The sequence below is a fragment of the Sebastes fasciatus genome, chromosome 9, assembly GCF_043250625.1.
Source record: "Sebastes fasciatus isolate fSebFas1 chromosome 9, fSebFas1.pri, whole genome shotgun sequence".
Classification (NCBI taxonomy): Eukaryota; Metazoa; Chordata; class Actinopteri; order Perciformes; family Sebastidae; genus Sebastes; species Sebastes fasciatus.
In genome coordinates this window covers 830,763-848,079 of record NC_133803.1, presented here as the reverse complement: position 1 = coordinate 848,079, position 17,317 = coordinate 830,763, and the positions used below count along the sequence as shown (strand labels likewise).

At 43.3% G+C, this 17,317-nt stretch overlaps 1 protein-coding gene across 3 annotated transcripts in view; it reads left to right on the top strand.

The window, feature by feature from the left end:
- Positions 1–17,317, top strand: part of piezo1 (piezo type mechanosensitive ion channel component 1 (Er blood group)) — a 172,776-nt gene that overhangs the window by 84,790 nt on the left and 70,669 nt on the right. For all 3 annotated transcript variants that reach the window (XM_074645453.1, XM_074645454.1, XM_074645452.1), the window contains exons 17-25: positions 1,910–2,016; positions 4,347–4,513; positions 5,894–6,070; positions 8,704–8,829; positions 9,062–9,262; positions 9,524–9,728; positions 11,756–11,860; positions 11,988–12,144; positions 13,447–13,690. In XM_074645453.1, the coding sequence (XP_074501554.1) occupies positions 1,910–2,016; positions 4,347–4,513; positions 5,894–6,070; positions 8,704–8,829; positions 9,062–9,262; positions 9,524–9,728; positions 11,756–11,860; positions 11,988–12,144; positions 13,447–13,690 (1,489 nt within the window). The remainder of the gene's footprint in view (positions 1–1,909; positions 2,017–4,346; positions 4,514–5,893; positions 6,071–8,703; positions 8,830–9,061; positions 9,263–9,523; positions 9,729–11,755; positions 11,861–11,987; positions 12,145–13,446; positions 13,691–17,317) is intronic.

The window sequence follows — 17,317 nt, the reverse complement described above, 5'->3', positions numbered from 1 at the left end:
GTGGACTGAGACAGCTGGAAGCTCCACTTGAAAGCCCGTCTGGGGACGACCCAATGACATCAATTCCGATAGTTGTATTATCACTCTTTCCATCCACCACTATTGGTTTTGTGTTATCAGTCCTACTTGTATTAGCTATTACAGCTGCTAGGCTACTATTGTGGCTGCTTCTCTATCTCTCTCTCTCTCTCTCTCTCTCTCTATCTCTATCTCTATCTATCTATCTATCTATCTATCTATCTATCTATCTATCTATCTATCTATCTATCTATCTATCTATCTATCTATCTATCTATCTATCCCCCCATCCGGTCTCGGCAGATGGCCTCCCACCCAGTGCCCGGTTCTGCTCCAGGTTTCTTCCCAGTAATCGGGGAGTTTTTCCTGGCCACAGTGCGCTTGGTGGATCTTCTTGGGTCTCTAAACTATGGTGTACGGTCATAGACCTGCTCTATATATAAAGCGTCTCGAGATAACTTCTGTTGTGATTTGACGCTATACAAAAATAAATTGAATTGAATTGAATTGACATAAAATCACATATTACAACATCGTACATTACAATCAATTTACATATGTATGTTCCCAATCAATAATCAGTGATCACAGGTTTGATTTAGTTTCAGCCAGTGTTTCACCTTTTCATTAAACTCAAGGATAAACTGATTTGATTTTGGTGGTCAAATGTCTAGGTCAATGTAACCTCACAAAACACAGTTTTGGCCATAACTCAATAATTCATACGCTAATCATGATAATTTATCACAAATGTCTAACAGGATAAAATGATGAAGTGATGACATTTTGGACAGACATGGATGTAAACAGACACCTGACTGGTTGGCGGAGGCATACAACCACGAGGCCCTAATTCTAGATTTTTTTCTATTTCATGTACTTTAAAGAAATTCCTGAAGGTCCTCTGGTGGTGAAGATAGTGATCTATCTACGGAGAGTGAAGAGAGAAGCTGATTATGCTGCAGATCAGTCACTGTGTCGCCAAGTCATTAATTTAAAATATTATACAAATATGGAACTAGTGAATGAACCCAAGGATACCTGATGTTTCCCTAGAAATATGTTTAAAGCTAACGCAAACCCTTCTAGTATAACAATGCAGGACAAACAGAAATGACCACTACATTACATTGACTAATAAAGTCACTCTAAGAAAGTTAAGAAAATGCATATGCACTAAACAGGCACTGTATTCTCCTACTTATCCAAGGCAATATTAAAGGTCCCATATTGTAAAAAGTGAGATTTTCATGTCTTTTATATTATAAAGCGGTTTTAAGTGCTATATAAATACTGTTAAACTATCAAAACACTCAAAATACTGAGAAATACACACAGCCCATATTCAGAAATTGTGTGTTTGAAACAAGCCGTTAGGATTTCTGTCCATTTATGATGTCACAAATATACAATATATAGACCATTACACGGTTTTAAATGTAAACATTCTAAATGTGTCCCAGTTTATTTCCTGTTGTAGTGGATGTAAATAACATCAGCTGACAGGAAGTAAACATGGACCCAAGCTGTTGCCTAGCAACGCAATTCCGTTGCAATTCTGTTGAAATGCACTAAAACGGAGCGTTTCTGACAGAGGGTAAATACAGGTTTATTCAGGCAGATTGTGTGAGGAAAATAAAGGTTTTTTTGAACATTACAGCATGTAAACATGTTCTAGTAACACAAAATACAAGTATGAACCTGAAAATGAGCACGATATGGGACCTTTAATCTAATCATTGGGAAATTAATTTGGCTTATAGTCACAGATGAATATTTATATTTAAACCTCTACTTTTTGTGGTGGTATTTCCTCATCATGTGTTACCTACTGTAGGAGTTCCCTGGGATGTTTCCCTTTGTATGAACTAATGAGACGTTGTGCCTCCAGGAAGAAACCCAGCGGGAGGACTGAGCAGACTGGCTCTTGTGATGTGGGAATGAATTCTGAAGAGGAAGACCTGGTGACTAACGTTGATGAGGAATCTGAAGACGAAGGTGACAGTCTGCATTAAAGACACATTTTTACAATTCACGTGTTGGTTATTGACACACAAATTAGTAATTATATTGTTCCCATATTTATGATTCCAAACTACTTACTGACACCATTCTGAACTATTGCATTCTGCAAAGTGGGAAAATAATAATTTTTATGCAGTTTCTCTCTCTAGACAAATGCCACGCCTCATTTAATGCTTAATATTGTACTTCTTAGCAGCATTGCATGGATCTTTGCATTATGAGAGAAATACAGTGTGAAAACTTTGGACATGAAAATTCTGAACATACCTGCTTCAGCTTTCTATATATTGTGTATTTTGATGATGGCACCCAGTTTCCTGTGAGACTTCCAGTTACTCTATAGTCATATAAAGTCGTATAAAGTGTCATGTGTGTCATGCATAAATAATCTGCCCAGCCCAAACAGGCTTACAAGACACCATTATTTAAGATAAGATAAGATAAAATAAGATGAACCTTTATTAATCCCCGGAGGGAAATTCAGGTGTCAAAGCAGCAACATCAGCAAACAGAGTGAATCACAGGAGAGGTAAAGGTATACAAACAATTATAAAAACAATAATAGAGATATAAAAGATACAGAGTGAATGGGTGAACACAGTGTATGCAGTCCGTCAATAAATAAATGTAGTATGTGCAATAAATACATGTAATATGTAAATGTGTGCAGTCTATTAAGTGGTATATAGGATGTATAGTGTAAGTAAGTGTAAGAGTCCAAGATGGTTGCAGATAGTGCATGTTTAAAGGTAGATAGTGCATGTTTAAAGGTAGATAGTGCATGTTTAAAGGCAGATAGTGCATGTTTAAACTTCTTAAAGTCCTAATAGTTCTCATATGGGGGTCAGCCTTGGTTGTGGAGCCTGTTTAGCCTATTTAGAAAATAAAGAAAAGACAAAGGCAGAAACCAGAGTAGCAGTATAAATTACAAATAATACTGAACAAATAAACCATCCTGACGCTTTTTCCAGACTTGAGAAACAAAAGTAGCCGACTTATTAACATCAAAATTAAACAGCCGTTAAATCCATTTTGTCATCATCCGAGCACCAAAACATTTCTGGATTTTAAGCAGACATTTAATCTAAAATAGAAGTTTGTAACTCATCATAGTATGGACAATCCAAAAGGAAATGTGATTCATTTTCAACTTCTCCTAACTTGCATACTTCACACAACCTGTTGTCCTCCGGGATGTTTTTAAATCTACCGACTTCACGGCCAGAGGAAGGATAACCTAACCCTAACCCAGAGGAAGGATAACTTAACCCTAACCCAGAGGAAGGATAACCTAACCCTAACCCTAGAGGAAGGATAACCTAACCCTAACCCAGAGGAAGGATAACCTAACCCTAACCCTAGAGGAAGGATAACCTAACCCTAACCCAGAGGAAGGATAACCTAACCCTAACCCTAGAGGAAGGATAACCTAACCCTAACCCTAGAGGAAGGATAACCTAACCCTAACCCAGAGGAAGTATAACTTAACCCTAACCCAGAGGAAGGATAACCTAACCCTAACCCTAACCCTAGAGGAAGGATTACCTATCCCTAACCCTAGATGAAGGATTACCTAACCCTAACCCAGAGGAAGGATAACCTAACCCTAACCCTTACCCTAACCCTAACCCTAACCCTAACCCTAGAGGAAGGATTACCTAACCCTAACCCTAGAGGAAGGATAACCTAACCCTAACCCAGAGGAAGGATTCCTGTTCTCAACTGTGCCACTAAAGACCTCTGACTCCTCGATAAATTTGCTAGAACATCAGATTCAGTGCAAAAATTATTGATTTTAATATATGTCGTAATTTTGGTTTTAACAATATATCTTTCTTTTAAGTAACTTTTTTCTAATTGTGTTCATGTTGCATGATAAATTATTATTATACATATTGTAATTCAGCTTCCTCAAAAACGGCATAAAGTTGTGTAGCCCATGGAGCATTATGTGATTTCTACCAAAGAAAAACCTTCTTATTGATCCTGTATTCTGACATATTAAGCAAACAATTCAACAGTCTTATCATTTCACATTTTCGGATTATTGAACCAGGAATCCATCCCATAATCACTTCTATCTGGAAGAAAAGAACTGATAAATGAAAATGGTTCTGAGAACATTTTCTATTTTTTGACTTTTGATGGTTTCTAAGTGAGTACACTCACACAAATGTTTCTTAAACTCTCATGGACTGATATCTGTTTTTCTGTTTCTCCCATCTGCCCCTCACCCTCTCACTCTCGCTCTTAATCCATCCATCCATCCATCCATCCATCCATCCATCTCTTCCCTTGCTCAGTGGAGCTGGTGCCCAGTAAGTGGGGTCTGGTGATGGACAGGTTACTGGTTCTGTCTAGAAGGTTCTCTGACAATCTCACCAAAGTCCAAGTGTTTCTCTGGAGGCTTCTGGAGCTACACATCTTCAAGATGGTGGCCTTCTTCTCTGTCTGGGTTTCACTTGAAGAGGTAAAGGCGGGGGGGAACGTGTGTGTTTATGAAAGGAATGTTGGCAAAGAATTCATAAAACACTGTACAGCCAATCAGATACCTCTAATTCTGTGTCTGCCCCAGTCAACGATGCTCACCTGGAAGAAAAGAACTGATAAATGAAAATGGTTCTGAGAACATTTTCTATTTATTGACTTTTGATGGTTTCTATGTGAGTACACTCACACAAATATCTACAGCTGTAGAATGTGAATCTACACCGATCAGCCATAACATGATGACCACCTGCCTAATATTCAGTAGGTCCCCCTTTTGCCGCCAAAACAGCCCTGACCCGTCGAGGCATGGACTCCACTAGACCGCTGAAGGTCTGCTGTGGTATCTGTCACCAAGCCGTCAGTAGCAGATCCTTTAAGTCCTGGAAGTTTCGAGGTGGGGCCTCCGTAGATCGGACTTGTTTGTCCAGCACATCCCACAGATGCTCTATCGGATTGAGATCTGGAGAATTTGGAGGCCGAGTCAACACCTCCAACTCGTTTCCATCCACATGATGTAAAAGAAAACGTGATTCATCAGACCGGGCCACCTTCTTCCATTGCTCCGTGGTCCAGTTTTGATGCTCACGTGCCCATTGTAGGCGCTTTATGGCGGTGGACACAGGTCAGCACGGGCACCATGACCAGTCCCCATACACAACAAACTGCTCCTCACTGTGTGTTCTGACACCTTTCTATCAGAACCAGCATTAACTTGTTCAGCAGTTTGAGCTCCAGTAGCTCTTCTATTGGATCAGACAACACGGGCCAGCCTTCACTCCCCACGTGCATCAATGAGCCTCGGGTCTGACCCTGTCGTCGGTTCACCGGTTTTCCTTCCTTGGACCACTTTTGGTAGGTCCTGACCACTGCAGACCGGGAACATCCCACAAGAGCTGCAGTTCTGGAGATGCTCTGACCCAGTCGTCTAGTCAGCACTATCTGGCCCTCGTCAAAGTCGCTCACATCCTTACGCTGGCCCATTTTTTCTGCTTCCAACACAAAGTTCAAAGTTCAAAGTTCAAAATGTTCACCTGCTGTCTAATATATCCCCCCCACTGCCAGGTGCCATGGCAACCAGATAATCCATGTTATTCACTTCACCTGTCAGTGGTCTGAATGTTACGGCTGATCAGTGTATATGAAAACCTGCTAAACTACAGCGTCTTAGACGTCTTGGACTGACCACTGGATGAGCAACTTTCATGGAAATGAATGGGGCACTATTTTAGAGCTCTGTATCAAGTAACAGTAACAGCTTGTTTTGGTGTCAGCCTGAAAGATGAGTGATCTGCACATACACAGTATATCATACTTGACATGAAGCTCTTAAACATGTCGTCCTATTTCTGTTTCCGTGTAGCCGTCTGTGATGAACCTGGTCCTGGTGGTGTTGTGGTCTCTGGCGATGCCCTACAGTCGCTTCGGGCCCATGGCCTCCTGTCTGTCTACGGTCTGGGTGTGTGTCATCATCGTCTGTAAGATGCTGTACCAGCTCAGTGTCGTCAACCCTGTCGAGTACTCCAGCAACTGTAGCCTGGTAAGACACACACACACACACACACACACACACACACACACACACACACACACACACACACACACACACACACATGTTCTGCATCAATAATATCTGTTCCAGCAGGCATGATGTCATATTTCAATTTGTCATTACAGTAATATAGATAGATGGATAGATGGATAGATGGATAGATAGATGGATGGATGGAAGGATGGATGGACGGACGGACGGACGGATGGATGGACGGACGTCTGTGGCTCAGAGGGTAGAGCAGGTTGTCCACCAATCGGAAGGTCGGTGGTTCGATCCCCGGCTGCTACGGGTCACATGTCGATGTGTCCTTGAGCAAGACACTTAACCCCAAAATTGCTCCCGAAGGCATAGCCATCAGTGTGTGAATGAGTATTTAGATTAGATTCTGATGTGCAAAGTTGGCACCTTAGTAGCCTCTGTCATCAGTGTATGAATGTGTGTGTGAATGGGTGAATACTGACATGTAGTGTAAAGCGCTTTGAGTGGAGGGAAGACTAGAAAAGCGCTATATAAATGCAAGTCCATTTACCATTTACGTAAGGAATAGATAGACAGACAAATGTACATGTGTGAGGTGGACATAGAGTATTAGTTTTATGTCCCATCACAATGTGGAACTACTCTGTTAAAAGTAGAAGTCCTGTGTTCACGGTTTAGTGTCCCCTGGAAACGTCTGCTCTGTAACTCAGATCCGTCTCAGTTTACTGTGCTGCTTTTTTGTATTTGCAATGTGTTTGGTTGTTTTCTCACTTTGCAGCGTTGTTTTATTATTTTATTTTATTTAACTTAAAAACATACATACATACATAGCCTGTAAAATATTATTCCACATAAAACTATAAAAGTACCACAGCAAACTACACTTAAGTTAGGACAAGAACAGGAGACAATAACAGAAGTAGAGCATTATACATAGAATATATTCTATCTATGTGACACACTGTATAGTATATAAACTACATAATACCACAAATTAGACATGTCATATAGTATATCACATTATTTTTTCATGTTTTAATTAAAGGGACTGTTTGTAACTTCTTACAGGTATAAATCAATCCGGGTCGGTGTCCCACGTGCGCTCGCATATGCGAGCGAGCGTGTGGCTACACTGTTCAGACGAGACTCCAACACAAACTACACGGAAACACCAAAACCTCTTGGTTGTATCTAGTGAAGCCCGTCTGTTAAACAGTGTTGGCCACGGTCGGAGGACGCGGGGGAGACCGTAGCTTTGGTCCCCAGGACCGGAGTCTCTGCTGTACTCTGCTCCTCTGCCTGCCTTCACTCACTCACACACCGCGCTCGTTCACGCTATTTTGCCCCATGCTCACGTGGATGCGTGCTCACTCCACACTGCAAAAGAGTTAGTTTAGCTCTGAGAATATCTAGTGAATAGTGGACGTTTGTGCAGAAATAACTGCTGCAGCTCCTCCAGACCAACAGAGGTTTTCCGTGTCTTGTGAAGTGACGGGGCTCCGCAGAGAGAAACGTTATCGTCTCCGACCGGGTGCCGGTGTCTCCCCTGTTCCCTCCGGCCGCGGTCGGGAGGCGGAGGCAGGAAAAGCCAACACTAGGATCAGCATTGATTCATGGAGAGACCTTGGTCTGGTCAGCTAACATTACTGCCAAGCAGCTGAAATATAGAGTGATATTGTGCTTTTAGCTGACGTGTGTCTCCTCACTGTGTTGAGTGATGCTCCTTCATGTCTATGTAGAGTGAGCACAAGCGCGAGCCCGAGCAACAGGACGCTGACTTTCGTTGACTTAACGGCCACAGGTGTTGCTGTTCACAAGCATTTCTGATTCTTACAAACAGTCCCTTTAACTGGAAATTGTGAAACACTTCAGCACATCAGGTTGTCGTAACAAAAGGGCCCCATATTTTCATGTAGATCTCTTGCTTCCTATCCACCAGCTGGTAACAGTACATTTCATAGGAGAAAATTTTAGATGTTTTGTCCATTCATTCCTTCACTGACATCTCTCCTTCCAGTGTCGCAACACTATCATACATCCAGTAAGACGTGCCATTCTGCACCAGGACATCTGGAGGGCATTCAAACCACTTCACTTAGGCAAAGCACTGGTCCCTGTACCGGTGAAGCAGTCATCACTGTACTGATGAACACGTGTAAGAGAGTGGCACAAGTAGCATCACATCTCCAACACAAGTCAGAGCTTCTGAGTCACATCTGCATTTCCCTTGACACTTTGAACCACAATCCAATAATTCCCCCCACACATTTCTCCAGTTATCTGTTTCCCTATGTCCCTCTCCCAGCATGTCTTAAGGCCTTAAAGATGTGGGTGGTTGAAACTCCCTCAGAAGGTTATAAAAACCGTGGTAGTTGTCTAAGGCGTGCCAAGATACAACTCCACAGCTGCAAGTACTTCCAAAAACCCTTATATCTGCACAGCCGCGATGCACAGCCGCGATGCACAGCCGCGATGCACAGCCGCGATGCACAGCCACGTGGCACAGCAACTCCCCTGTCTAGAATTACACCCATCCTCATCTGGTCACCCTAGATAGTCATGTGACCAAGTGGGAACTGGAGTGATAAAGTGTTGATTGACCTGCTTATGAATTTGTTTCTTTCGTCTCTTCGTCTCAGCCTCTAACAAATGAAACCAACCTGCTACCAGAAGAGATGATGAACTCCTCTCTGTATAAGGAGCCGGTGGATCCAGCCAAATGGTTCGGCATCAGGAAAGATGCCACAGTCCTGGGATACAGCAAGGTATACTCAATATTAGATATTTCAATAGATGTCTCCTCAGTGAATGGCGTGGCTGCAGTAAGAATACTACTGTATCAGGTTTATGAAGATGTGATATAGAAACACAGTGTACTGTATGTATACTGTGTGTTTTCTCTAAAATATAGATCAAATAAATCTATGGATCTGAATATGATACCTGAGGTTCAGTACCAGAACTCATTGAATCAGTGTCCTGAATGTTTTTTTACAGAACCATTTAATAGTGCTGGTGTTGTTGGTGTTTGAGGCCACAGTGTACCGTCACCAGGCTCACCACTACCGACAGCTCCAACGATCCCCCCCCACCATCCGTGCTCTGTTCCCCTCCACCACCAGGGACACCCTAGACCAGGGCCTCATACCGTGCTTCAAGTACCTGCTCAACTACACCTTCTACAAGTTTGGATTAGAGGTAGCTGGGAGAGAACCGGGGGGCTTTTTGGAAAAGGAAATAAAAAAGAGAGTAAAGGAAGGAAAACAAGAGAACTGTTATAAAGTTTACATTGAAATATTTTTTATGAAATAATAAAATATTGATATAAAAGAAGATGACAGGCTAATGTGAGTTCCTCTTGTTGACTGTTCCAGAGCAAACAAGATAATCAAGTTGTAAAATATTTTTTTTTAATTTAAATTTATATAAATCTCCAAAAATGTATCCTTATTTTTACAGATTTGCTTCCTGATGACGGTGAATGTGATTGGCCAGCGGATGAACTTCATGGTGATAATCCATGGCTGTTGGTTGGTAGCCATCTTGGTGAGGCGGCGGCGGGCAGCTATCGCCAGGATCTGGCCCAGATATTGTCTCTTTCTGTCCATCTTTATGATCTACCAGTATCTCCTGTGTGTGGGCATACCGCCTGCTCTCTGTATAGGTGAGTACTGATACACAGGTAAATGTGTTTATATAGTATAGCTCCTTTCTAGTCTTCTGACCACTCAATTGCTTTACACATGTCAGCATTCACCCATTCATTCACCCATTCATTCACCCATTCATTCACCCATTCATTCAGCCATTCACACACTGATGTCAGAGGCTGCCATGCAAGGAGCCACTGATGGTTCAGCCTTCAGGAGCAGTCTGGGGTTCAGTATCTTGCTCAATATAACACACAACAGCAGTGTTCTCCTACTGTAGGGGTGCAGGTAGAGCACCTGTACTCTCCGTAAATCAATAGCACCAATATTGTTTATGGATATATTGTTTGGATTTTTAGATTTAGATTTTTATTTGTTTTCACATATAAAAAAGGTACAAGTAGAGATTACATAAACAACAACGAATGTAATGGAGAGGTGCAAAAAACCCTCAGTGGGGCTTGATCAGGGCACTCTCCAATGCATACCTAATCAATTTGAAAAGGAGAATAGATTATTAAAAAGGATGGTAAATGGACTTGCATTTATATAGCGCTTTTCTAGTGTTCCGACCACTCAAAGCTCTTTACACTACATGTCAGTATTCACCCATTCACACACACATTCATACACTAATGGCAGAGGATGCTAAAGTGCTAATTTGGGGCTAAGTGTCATGCTCAAGGACACATCGATGTGACCCGGAGCAGCCGGGGATCGAACCACCGACCTTCCAATCGGTGGACAACCTGCTCTACCCTCTGAGCCACAGCCGACCCAACATGCATTCCAAAGACAACGTTAAATGGAATTAAGATTCACATTATAATATCATCAATAAAAAGTCATTATCAGTAAGTAATTTACAGAGATAATCCATATGGAAAACATTGGGGAGATAAAAACAAACCTTTAACAGCTTTCTTAAATAGTTCTGGTGACAATTTTAAGAAATGAGATGGCAGAGCATTTCATATCACTGAACCTCTGTAAATGAAACCAAAGTGTAACTGAGATGTTCGACACACAGGAGGTCTGAGTTTGGAGTTATTTCGAGTCAAATAATTGTGGAATTGTTGATTAAAGGAATACAGTTGATGGAAATATGAGGGAAGGGTCCTGTTCAAAGAGCTGGACACAAATACAGCCATGTGAAGTTGGTTAACTTGATAAGCATTGAGGATGCTGGACTGGAAAAACAAAGGTTGAGATGAATGAGTTTGGTGAACACAGTTAATAATTCTTAATGCTCGTTTCTGAAGACGGAGAATAGATATTATATTTTATTATATATTATAATATGCCCAAATATACTGCATGCAATGTGCACTGCATCTCCCAGTTCATTAGATATACCTGTACAATCTAATGACATGTACAGCAGCTCTCCTTTTCTAGCCTGTAGTTTCTACCTGTGAAAGTGTCAAAGACTGTTTCAGTCTCTGGTAAATGGTAAATGGACTTGGACTTATATAGCGCTTTTCTAGTCTTCCGACCACTCAAAGCGCTTTACACTACATGTCAGTATTCACCCATTCACACACACATTCATACACTGATGGCAGAGGCTACTAAGGTGCTAACTTTGCCCATCAGGATTTAATCTAAATACTCATTCACACACCGATGGCTATGCCTCCGGGAGCAATTTGGGGTTAAGTGTCTTGCTCAAGGACACATCGACATGTGACCCGGAGCAGCCGGGGATCGAACCACCGACCTTCCGATTGGTGGACAACCTGCTCTACCCTCTGAGCCACAGCCGCCCTGGTCGCATAGTGTGTGTACTATAGTGTACTGTATGCTTATAGTGCTCATGAGTACTTTTCAGTTCAGTACTTTGGTTACAAAGTAAAATCAGGACATATACAATGAATATTGTGCAAAGCAAACTTTAGATTAGGCCCCACATGGCATCATGTAGAACTCTGCTGAAGGTAAACTACTGTAGAAATGAATATTTATAGAATGGTAGACAAACTGTTGAACTGAGTGTCCCTCCTTCGACCTTCCTACCTGTCTGTCCTGTGTTGTCCTGTAGACTACCCGTGGAGGTGGAACACTCCAGTGTTGATCAACTCAGCTCTCATTAAATGGATCTCCCTGCCTGACTTCTACACCGTGCCTCACTCCAAAAACCTCATAGGTCAGTTTGTGTGCGTGCGTGCGTGCGTGCGTGCGTGCGTGCGTGCATTTTTCATTTATCTGTATCAACAGAAGAGTCTACCTTTGACAGATTGTCATGTGTTGTGTTGTTGTGTGTGTGTCCAAAGCGGACTTTGTGCTGCTGATGTGTGCGTCCCAGCAGTGGAAGGTGTTTGAGTGTGAGCACACAGAGGAATGGATGGTTCTTGCGGGAGAGAACACGGATGACCCTGAACCGATGGAAGGTCGACTGTTTAACCCTGCACCCAACTTCATCAACTGCAGGTAAACAGGCCTACAGCATCTGTCTGTCTGTCTGTCTGTCTGTCTGTCTGTGTGTCTGTCTGTCTGTCTGTCTGTCTGTCTGTCTGTGTGTCTGTCTGTCTGTCTGTCTGTCTGTCTGTGTGTCTGTCTGTCTGTCTGTCTGTGTGTCTGTGTGTCTGTCTGTCTGTCTGTCTGTCTGTCTGTCTATGTGTCTGTCTGTCTGTCTGTCTGTCTGTCTGTCTGTGTGTGTGTCTGTGTGTGTGTCTGTCTGTCTGTCTGTCTGTCTGTCTGTCTGTCTGTGTGTGTGTCTGTGTGTCTGTGTGTCTGTCTATCTGTCTGTCTGTCTGTCTGTCTGTCTATGTGTCTGTCTGTCTGTCTGTCTGTCTGTGTGTGTGTCTGTGTGTGTGTCTGTCTGTCTGTCTGTCTGTCTGTCTGTCTGTCTGTGTGTCTGTGTGTCTGTGTGTCTGTGTGTCTGTCTATCTGTCCTTCTGTCTGTCTGTCTGTCTGTGTGTCTGTCTGTCTGTCTGTCTGTCTGTCTGTCTGTCTGTGTGTCTATGTGTCTGTCTGTCTGTCTGTCTGTCTGTGTGTCTATGTGTCTGTCTGTCTGTCTGTCTGTCTGTCTGTGTGTCTGTGTCATTTATAAATGGTAAATTGATGGCTAATTAAACTTAGTTAATAGTTGTTTTATGCGTAACAAACAATGAATTGGTAATCAATAATGTTTATTAGTTATTAGTAATGCTATAACTTCTGTTATTTTATCATTCATCATTTATCAGATCATCGTTTGTGTAATATGAAATAACTAGTTTATAAATTCTATATTGTATCATAGTTAAGAGACGATAACAATTACATTCTGATTACATTAATACACTGTTTAACACTTTATTGTTGTACACATTACAACATTTTATATACTATATGAAGTATTTGTTAATAATTACCAAATGATTTGAAAACCTTTAAGAAGTTGTTTGTAAAACATCTATAAACATTACATAGACAGATGGACCAGAAACTGATTACTAACCGTTGACAAAGTGTTAACTATCTATCTAAATAATGTTTATAGATGCTTTACAAAGTATTTATTAATAATATAATCTTTATAAGATCTATATAATTTGTATGTATGTTTTACAAACAGGTTTACAAATAATATCTTAAGCATTAACAAATACTTATAATACTTATACTTAGTAAACATTATTAATTATCATTTTGTTGTTTGTTAACAGTAAAATAACTATGACCTCAGTTTAATTAACTATGAATTTACCATTTGTAGATGATGGTGTTTCTTTTCTCGTCCTCCTCCAGGAGCTACCTGGACATGGCTAAAGTTCTGGTGTTCCGTCACCACTTCTGGTTTGTGCTGTCGGTGGTCTTCATCACCGGGGCCACCAGAATCTCTGTGTTTGGACTGGGCTACCTGCTGGCCTGCTTCTTCTTCCTGCTGTTTGGGACCCAGCTATTGGTCAAATCATCCAGGACCCGCCTCGCCCTGTGGGACTGTCTCATCATCTACAACGTGGCAGTCATTATATCGAAGAACATGTTATCAGTAAGTAGAACGCTCATCATCTGGTGCTTTAGTTTGCAGCTTTTTGTGGGCTCCTTAGTTCCTCTGTCAACCAATCAGCCATAACATGATGACCACCTGCCTAATATTGAGTAGGTCCCCCTTTCGCCACCAAAACAGCCCTGACCCGTGGAGGCATGGACTCCACTAGACCTCTGAAGGTCTGCTGTGGTATCTGGCACCAAGCCGTCAGTAGCAGATCCTTTAAGTCCTGGAAGTTGCGAGGTGGGGCCTCCGTAGATCGGACTTGTTTGTCCTGCACATCCCACAGATGCTCCATCGGATTGAGATGTAATGGAGAGGTGCAAAAAACCCTCAGTGGGGCTTGATCAGGGCACTCTCCAATGCATACCTAATCAATTTGAAAAGGAGAATAGATTATTAAAAAGGATGGTAAATGGACTTGCATTTATATAGTGCTTTTCTAGTGTTCCGACCACTCAAAGCTCTTCACACTACATGTCAGTATTCACCCATTCACACACACATTCATACATTAATGGCAGAGGCTGCTAAAGTGCTAAATTTGGAGGCCGAGTCAACACCTCCAACTCGTTTCCATCCACATGATGTAAAAGAAAACGTGATTCATCAGACCGGGCCACCTTCTTCCATCACTCCGTGGTCCAGTTCTGATGCTCACGTGCCCATTGTAGGCGCTTTATGGCGGTAGACACAGGTCAGCACGGGCACCCTGACCGGTCCCCATACACAACAAACTGCTCCTCACTGTGTGTTCTGACACCTTTCTATCAGAACCAGCATTAACTTGTTCAGCAGTTTGAGCTCCAGTAGCTCTTCTATTGGATCAGACAACACGGGCCAGCCTTCGCTCCCCACGTGCATCAATGAGCCTCGGGTCTGACCCTGTCGTCGGTTCACCGGTTTTCCTTCCTTGGACCACTTTTGGTAGGTCCTGACCACTGTAGACCGGGAACATCCCACAAGAGCTGCAGTTCTGGAGATGCTCTGACCCGGTCGTCTAGACAGCACTATCTGGCCCTCGTCAAAGTCGCTCACATCCTTACGCTGGCCCATTTTTTCTGCTTCCAACACAAAGTTCAAAGTTCAAAATGTTCACCTGCTGTCTAATATATACCCCCCACTGCCAGGTGCCATGGTAACCAGATAATCCATGTCATTCACTTCACCTGCCGGTGGTCTGAATGTTCTGGCTGATCAGTGTATTTGAGTGGTCGTTGTAATGCAGTTTCAAAATTGTTAGAAAATTAATGATATTGTAGCATAGGTGTATTGAATATCAATATATATCTATATGTATGCATATGTGTGTATAAATGCCTATGTATACAAACGTTGAATTGAACATCTTGTACATGTACTGTTACTAACATGACATTACCCTGGCATAACACTCAAAGGTGTAACTACACATCCGGACTGCGGCAGCTACAGAGAGACCGCCGGAGACCACCAGACCTGTGATTGGTCAGCAGGGTTGGTTGGTTGTACTGTCTGATGGCGGTAGAAATCACTGAGAGAAGCTTAGCTGAATAAAGACGTTTCACTCCCACACATCAAACAAACGCAACTCACCTGAGATCCCTCTGCACACTGTCACCCCACAACGCACACATAGTGACTTTATTCAGTACTGAGGAAGGGCAAACCTTCCCTCTGTTACTGGTATCACAAAGAGGACTAGAAACCACAGAGGGGCGGCTGTGGCTCAGGAGGAAGAGCGGGTTGTCCACTAATTGGAAGGTCAGCGGTTTGATTGCCGGCCCCTCCAGTCTGCATGATGATTAAATTAAAGCTGCTATAAACAATATTTTATAATAAGATTGCATCAAATGGTGATGAGCCTGGCAATGCGGGACTGGATGCTGCGCTAGCGTCTGGCGGACGGCAGCAGGCAGAGCAGTCTGTGGCTGGGGGGTGGTTGGGCTCTCTAATAATGCTGGCAGCCTTCTTCCTCCACCGCTGGGTGTAGAGCTCCTCCATGGAGGGCAGCTCCATCCTGGTGATGTGCTGAGCAGCTTCCAACCACCCTCTGTAGAGCCCTACGGTCGAGGGGCGGTGCTACCGCCGTACCGGCTGGTGATGCAGCCAGTCAGGAGACTCTGGATGGTCCACCTGTAGAAGTTGCAGAGTATCCTGGAGTCCATGTTGAACCTCCTCAGCCTGCCTGTCTAGGTGATGGTGTCTGTGTGGTGAGTCCAGGTCAGGTCCTCACTGAAGCTGCTGACTCTGTCCACCGTAGTCCTGCTGATGGAGACGAAGGCGTGTCCTTCTCACCGTCTCTTCCTGTAGTCCACAGTCAGAGAGGGAGGCCGTCGTCCGTCTCGTCGCCGCCGGCGATCGGGCCGATGAATGTGGTGTTGGAGCTGTGGGTGGTGCAGTCGTGTGAACAGGGAGTAGAGGAGAGGGCTCCAGTGGGTCCAGTCCCAGGTCTCTTGGAGGGCACCATGGTGTTGAATACTGAACTATAGTCATGATGTGTTCCTGTGGTCCAGGTGGGAGAGGGCAGTGTGGAGGGTTGGGGGGGTGATGGCGTCAGTCGTCAGGCATGAAACATGTGGGGACAGACTGGAGCAGTGAGAGGGGGGATGCCATCAGGCCCAGGTGACGTGCATGGATTCATTCTTTTGAAGGATCTGCTCACATCAGCCCTGACTGACACAGTCACTAACACATATTATTAGTGACCCGGGGTCCTGGGGATCGACCTCCAGCCCCTAAGCCTGATGGATGGGTCTCTGGGGCTGATCAGAGTCTCTTGGGGCAGGTGGAAGAAGACCAGGGGTCCTGGGCCTTCTGTACCTCTTCAGCCAGGAGGTTGTTCTCAACGCGTGCATACTGTAGGTGTCCCGTCATCGCTGCATTTAGTCATTTTAATTTTGATGAGCATTTCAATTTATATTTTATTATTATTTTAATTATGCCCCGAATCTGCTGCTCCCCATCGGCTTTACGGAGCTTTAGAACAAGTTTCAGCTCATTAATTAGCTGTCCAGCTTACTGAGCTGCTGCTGTGGTTCACTCTCACCACTCTCAAAACGCCAGGCAGCTGTTAACAGTGAAAAAGCTTAATCTTAGTGTTTTAGGAGTCCTAAGGACTGCCTCTAACTTCTCTCAGACTGAGGACCAGGGTCTGAAATTAGCACCCGCAAAATGCGGGTACATTTTTGGCAGTGGCAGATAAAAGCCATCCGCCACTTTGGCAGACACGGAAAACACTAGTGATGGAATAGAGAACCGTAGCTGTTTCTTGGCATCTCATGCCACCATGACTATGGATTCCTCTTATTGATGCACCGACAGCTACGCTGCACAATGACGCATACACACGCTGTGTCATGTTTCAGTTTGTTTGGGACCGGAGACACGGCGGAGAGAAAAAAAAAAGCTCAACAGCGTAGCGCTACTAAACCTGAGGGGATGCACCATATTTTGACCTGATAAAGCGACACTGTGAACAACCAGCTGTGTTGAAATCAGCAGGAGGAGAGTCAGTAACGTTAGCTGTTAGCAGCCGTTAGCAGCACAGTCCTGACTGGATAAATACCGGAGATACGAACGTTAACGGAGGTGACACTGAGTTAATATTATGAGACGTTCACTGTCTGCTCAGGGAAAAAAGAATAT